Below are 6,992 nucleotides of genomic sequence, written 5' to 3'. Positions count from 1 at the left end.
CCTGTTCTAGCATGTTTAAAATAAAAAAAAGCTGGAGATAAATCATTTAATTAATAATTGTATGCATAAAATGAATGCATACAATCATTCTATTAATTTTAGTAGTGAGCAAATATAAATATAGTAGCATACTATCGGCCTAACTTGTAAAACTCATATGTCCCAAACTTACTTTTGTTTAAGGAAGAGTAAAAACAGTTTTTAATTCAGTAGCAAAGTTTTTTTTTTTTAAATAATGCAACACTGTACAAATATACAAGTTTTACACACATATTTGAAGTCCTGACAGAAAAACACCAAAATATAATTTTCCACCATTTGTGGACGTTAGGTGAAGATATTATAAGTTTCTTCAATATGTTGAAATATTACAAATAATTTAGTACTATTGTGACAAATGTCTCAAAAATTATTAAATGTAAGCTGAGCAACAAACCAATAACATTTTTACAGATGTATATGTAAATATTTGCTAAAGAATAGATAAAATTCATGAAATACAGTAAAAGTCTATTTACGACCAAAAAACTTAATTTAACTACCTACTACTGATATGTATGTATTAAGTATATAAATGACAATATTTTCATATTTATGGTTTGCTTTTCGAATTTTGTTGCATGCTATCTGTTATATCAATGAATTTTATATCCTTGTAGACTTTGGAAAAAAAACTATATTTAGACACTGTTTTTAGTTGTAACTAGGTATCTTTTCTAATGAGGAGTTCAATTAAAATATGTATAGTTATTTCTAAGAGGATAACGTCAGACATTTTCTAAATCACTAGTAGACCCAAATATTGTTAAATCTAATTTGCTTCTAATGAAGTCAAATTATTACGTAGTAGCTGAAAATGCAAATGATATTTTGTTTATTCATAAGTTACTGTCAACTGAATCATTTGTTGTTACGAAAATATATTTTGCCTTTCACTTAGTTTTTTAATTTTATTTGTATTAATTATGTTTTTAATAAGGAATAAAAGTTAAATTGTCTTCATATTAATGTGACTTTTATTTATAATTATCATAAATTTCTAAGTGAGGTCGGTAGAATTTCACCCAGGTTTCAAATTTTATGAGGCCTACTAAAAGGACTAAACGGATTCTCCATTTCTTCAAAATTTCTGATAAATTACTGCCATAATGCATTAAGTCATTAAAACAAGCTCCGGGATAACCGCTTTTAAAGTTTTTTTTTTCTTTCAATGTATTATTTCTCCCATATTTTTTTTAAAGGTTTAAAAAAGTAATATTTATTCTAGGCATAGCATAAAATTCAAAATCAACTTCTTGCACCTATATTAAAAAATATTTTAAATATATCGAGGCTATACTGACAGAATGCATTAAGTCAACAGTCTTTATATATTTTAAATATAATAATTTTAAATATAGATGCAAGCTGCTGATTTCAAATTTTATGTTATGCCTAGAATGAAGATTACTCTTTTAAAGCTTTAAAGAAAATTAAATAAAAGAAAATTGTGGGAGAAATAATGCATTGAAAGAATAAAAAAACTTTAAATGTGATTATCTCGCAACTTGTTTTAATGGCTTAATGCATTCTGTCAGTAAAGCCTCGGTATGTTTTCTGGTTGCCTAAAACGTTTTCATTAGACCGGTAGAGCCAATTCCTCCCTTTTGAATAATTAATCATTTATAAATATTTTTTGAACAAATTGCCAGTTTCACAAAATTATGTACCCTTCCGGGTGTAGATATAAGGTAGGTAAAGAAAGTAATTTTAAAGGTGTGTTTTTATTCTGAAAATCAAACTCATGTACGTTTTTTTTTATTTGCTTTATTTCTAATAATAATATTTTGCCAGACCTTTTGAATCAGGCATTTTAAAAATAGTATTAATAAATATTTATATCTAAACATATATTTTTCCCATTTGGGATATAATAATTCAAAACATTTGATAAAATTTATGTAATATCAATTGATATAGCTTAATTTAACAACTTCAACTGTGCGAGATTTGTATAAATTATCAATTCAAGTTGAGTTTTATGACATCAAAAGGAAAAAATATGATTACATTGTTCAACCCCTATACCCTATAAATAAGCTGTATGAATATTACATTATTCCATACTTCATTTATGCCAAATAAGAAATAAATAAACCCAGCTTTTCGTTTACTTTTCGAATTGTTAATATGGAAACAATCTAAGCTGTTAATGTACAATAGATTAATTTAAAATATTTTAGAAGTATTTCTAATAAAATTGTATTTTAAAATTAAACAGCTTTAATTTATTTATTTGTCTGTTACTTTTAATGACTGTTTGCGCTGATAGCTACAGAAATTATGATGGATTAAATTTTTAATACATTTAAAGGGTATATAGAGTGCAAACAGTTTTTAATGGAAAAATTGGCGGAGCCAGTCTTTATGTTGGAGTTCTCTTATGAGTTTAAAAAAACCTTTCCTCTGTTTATCTTTTTTGTAGAATACTGGAACACATTTCAAGAGTATAGTAATCCAATTACAGATAATTATCTTTTTTCAATCGGATTACACACTACATAAATTTCAATTCACATATATATAATCTACACACAGTTATTTACAGAAAACATTGAGTTAAATTTCCCGTAAATTCGTAAACATAATAATACTTTTCGATAATTTAGTAAGAAAATTAATGGTAAGCCTTCACTTTCATCAATAATCATTTTATAAGCACCTTTCAATATCATGTTTCTTTCCACTTTCCACACTTAAACTACACACTGGACATGCATTATTAATTTTAAATATTCTAACGTTCATAAATGGAATGCACAAAACTTTTCACAAATTTCCCCTGTGTGCTTATTGGAAGGAAACATTTAATTGTAAAATAAATGCACATATTGTCATGATCGTAAGACAACGACTCTTGTGATTTTATTCAACTTTACTAAGTATATAATTTGATACTTGGATTAGTTAGTTATATATAGTTCCTTTTTTTCAAACTTTGAACTATAATTATAAAAGAAAGTGGGATCTAAAGAGAATAAAATAAAAGAGATATAAAAGAAAGAAAGATCAAACACAAAAGAAAGTGAATGTCGCATTTCTCACATTTATCGTTGTTCTATGATCATGGCTATATGTTTTGTATTTATAACAACCTCTAATTTAATATTTCATTAACATTGGTGAATTCAACAGAATGCACGGCATTTAAAAATTTGACATTTATTACATATTACGACACATTTAAATACATCAAAGTTAATATCAATCAATGGATATATTTGAGGAGTATTACAACTTCTTACCATAATCTTCGCATGAGCAATATGTGGCCATTATTTTGCTGGTTTATTTTTAAGTTTTCATTTTTGCAATCTTGTGACAAATCTTTCTATTTTGTTAAATATTTGAAATACACAGATTTACAAAAATATAAAATAAAATCATTGATTCATTAAAATTCCATTCAAATTTAATTCTTTTAAAATGTTGAATTGAACAACCTGGAAATCAGCCAGCTATTTATAGCCATTTTTTCCATTTCTTTATCAACAGCTTTTTCAAAGAATTATCATTTTGACAAACCTAGCTGAAGTAGGTGCAGTCTTCATATAAATGACGCTTCAAAAGCTTTAATAATTTTAATACCCTTCATCGTATATATGTCAATACCTTGAATTATGTTAGTTGGATTTTAGAGTTTAAACCATGTGGGATTCAACAATGGCTGGGTTGAGAATAATATTCAGGTCCCCCTTTTCCATGACTTTTTCCTTTGGGTTCAGCTTGAGTTTAGTTTCTACGCGATACTTAGTGTGCAATGTCTTGAGCTCCCAGATGAAGCTTGCCACAGCCAAGATACAGTAGACATGAGCCAACACGAGAATTGTACTGACAAACCCTTCAAAGAAAATAATTAAAATTACACATCACCCTCTAATAATAAAGAATTATGTAGAATTTGATTATTAAATGATACAAGATGAAGATTACTTATATGAGATTCACTGGGTTTACAATGGTAATAAAAATTTATAATCAAGAGCCAAATAATTCTAAACAACTGTAATTAAATAATAAAAAATTGATTTAATCTTCCAACGTATCATATCCCAACACTGGTGACCCCGTACTTTTTATTTTATTGCACAGTACATAATTAGAATGCTTAGGTGAATAATAGATAAAAAGATATCTAAAATTACTTACGGTACACAAGATGTCCTCCACATACTCTTGTTAGATTTGAATTTCTATCTCCAATGATAAGGGTTATTGTAAATACAGTGGCTGTAAACGTGGCAAAGAAGAGCCAAGGAACCATATATTCCATTTTGTTCTTAGCTGCCCCATAGAATAAGGCCACGCAGAACATCAGATATACAGTTGTGCTGATCAGACTACCATACAAAAATACTACCATCACTATAACAAAAAATGTTCATTTGGTTATTTAGAATTTGAGTGCATAAGTTCAGTATATAATAAGTACATAATTTCCCTATCGACACCCAGGGATGCATAGGTCACTGAATTGCCGAATCGGTGTGTTGATCGTGGCATATCTAGATCATTTTTCTTACATGAAAGATAAGGTAACTAGTATTATGCTTCGCGTGCCAGTCCAGGAAAAATAAATATTATAAATATTGTTTTTCAACAACCTTTGAAACCAATATTTCAAGACCACCCTGTCAGGAATCGAACCTAGGATCTCAAGCATAGTAGGCATACGTTCCAATTACTACACTCAGAGACAGACTTATTTCCACTCAATTTCGTTTTGTTTTTCGGAATTTTTACCTGAGAGTAGCCATTGAGTCAGATACACTCTTCCGGGGTTCTAGCACACACAGAACTGTATTCTATTATATTCCCGGATACATAAATGTAGATGTACTATATACAAATAAACATAGACTCTTTATATATTAAACCATCACACAAGTTCAAACTTATCCTCACAAGCCCAGGGTAGCCTATAAAAGGAAGATCCTGTGGTGTGATGACTAAAACACTGTCCTTGAGCTCTGGGTTTAATTTGAATCATATAAATTAAAAACATTTAAGTTTGTAAGTGAAAATTTTTGATGGAAGTTCATTGTAATTTATTATATAAATAAAAGACGAGCGATACTTTAATATATAAATTAAATGTGATTTTTCCCAAGCTTGGTTGTTATATTATGTACTGTACTACCCTGGCGGGTTGTGGTGCAAAAACTATCAAGATCAAATAAAACAGGGTGAAATTGAATAACAGATAATGGAATTTAAATACATTGCTCCCTTAGAAGTACCCTTATGATATGTCCAAATCAACCATTTTGCAGGAGAGCAAAAACAAACTTTTTAATATTGATTAATGCTCTTAACTTAATGTATATTATTGTTATAATTTCCAGTATTTTTGTGGTATTGGCTCATTTCACTGTTTAAATATGAGAAGAACACTATACTGTCATAATTACTGCAGAGTTATTTTTGATTTTTTATTAAATTAGTTTCAAAGAGTACTCAAGTCTGCGGTATATCTCGCTCAAAAAAAATTGCAAAGATACGTGAGTATTTTAGAATACTTTAGAGAAGTGTAGCCAAATTTAAACTTATGACAGTGGGAGTGCAACTTCTTTACATGAGCTTTATGACTAGCTTTATTAGAAATAGTTAATGTGCAAATCATTTTTTTTTTTTTGATTAATAGGTTGAATGATAGGTTTTTTTGGAAAATCTGCAATTTACAAGGTTGTTAATAAATATTAATTATTAAATTTAACATAACAATAAAAAATAATACACTTACTCATAGCCAAGTTCTGCGCAACTTTAAACTTTTGCTGGTTATTAGTGGCCTCGACTGGACCATCACGGAAGAGCGTCATATCATCTTTGTCTATTAAGATAGTTCCTTCACGCTCAGCGTTATCTTCCATGTCAGCATTTAGCATATCCATCATCTCTTGGGCATGAGCAATCCCTACCAATAAAAGTATGAGGCCACATGCTGATAAAGCCTGAAAACATATTTTTTTTTAATCTGACCATTTTTCATTTCCATGAGTTCAATCCTAGTGCTGACAAAAAATAGCGTAAGTGTTTTATTTGCATCAAAAACTATTGTTGAGTTTTTTTCTTTAGTATCATTACCATATTTTTTAAGTGAGTAGTACCTAAGATTATTTTTTTATGCTTATGTATAATAGTATAGTTTAAAAAAGCCATTACACTTCAAGGTCAACCTTTTTTTTAACCATCCTTTGTCCCAAATATTTTCACTTTGTAATATATGTATTTTATTGTGTAGCTATTTTTGAAAGATTTAATGCTATATGAAAATCTATATTCTTTACAATTATCTATTTTTGTTATCTTTTTATGTGCTGACAATGTGTAAATGTACTTACAAAGATTTGAAATAACAAATCTCTCTTTAATTATAATTTAACGAAAAGATGCAGAGAATAATGTTTCAAAAATCTAATGCTTATTTTATTTCAAATAAAAGAAAGAAAACTTACAATATGCTGCACAGCAATTAGGATTGTGCCTTGACGAAGATTGAATACATATAAAAATGTAGAAATATAAACTTTCAATCCTTTTTTAATCTCTTTTTTCTTTACTTCAGCTTGTGCATCAGACATTTTAAATAACTCTTCGCCTATTACACAACAAAATGCAAAGCAGCTGCTGTGTACAAACAAAGCAAAAAATTCTGCTTTGCTTACCCTAGTTAAGTATCAATAGTAGGTATAAGGGATGAATATTGAGAACAGAGCATGGCAAAAATTATTGATTTTTATAAACCATAAATGCTTCATTCCTACTCAACAAAAATATACCCAATAATGCTTTTAAATTTTTGAATACAATTAGATATAATATATACTTCCCTAAATAGTTTATGTACCTAGGTATTATATTTCTTATCCGTCTTACAGAAACAAAATGATTAGACATTTATGCGAGCACTAATAAAATGTATTAAAAATTTAGTGTTTCCCGCTACTGAC

The 6,992-nt window shown here is 28.3% G+C and overlaps 1 protein-coding gene across 1 annotated transcript; it reads right to left on the bottom strand.

Moving 5' to 3' along the window:
- Nucleotides 1-2,266: 2,266 nt before the first annotated feature.
- Nucleotides 2,267-6,712, bottom strand: Fie (Fire exit). Its single transcript, XM_088239883.1, has 4 exons — nucleotides 6,498-6,712; nucleotides 5,783-5,993; nucleotides 4,189-4,404; nucleotides 2,267-3,880 (listed from the first exon to the last, which is right to left on the bottom strand). Exons 1-4 carry the CDS (start codon nucleotides 6,621-6,623, stop codon nucleotides 3,681-3,683), a joined length of 753 nt encoding a protein of 250 aa, XP_088096009.1. The 5' UTR covers nucleotides 6,624-6,712; the 3' UTR covers nucleotides 2,267-3,680.
- Nucleotides 6,713-6,992: the final 280 nt, after the last annotated feature.

The sequence above is a fragment of the Micrasema longulum genome, unplaced genomic scaffold (genome assembly GCF_059751315.1).
Source record: "Micrasema longulum isolate JH-2025_06_02 unplaced genomic scaffold, ASM5975131v1 h1tg000117l, whole genome shotgun sequence".
Taxonomy (NCBI): Eukaryota; Metazoa; Arthropoda; class Insecta; order Trichoptera; family Brachycentridae; genus Micrasema; species Micrasema longulum.
The sequence above is the reverse complement of the archived record's forward strand: the minus strand, read 5'-3'. Positions and strand labels throughout refer to the sequence as shown.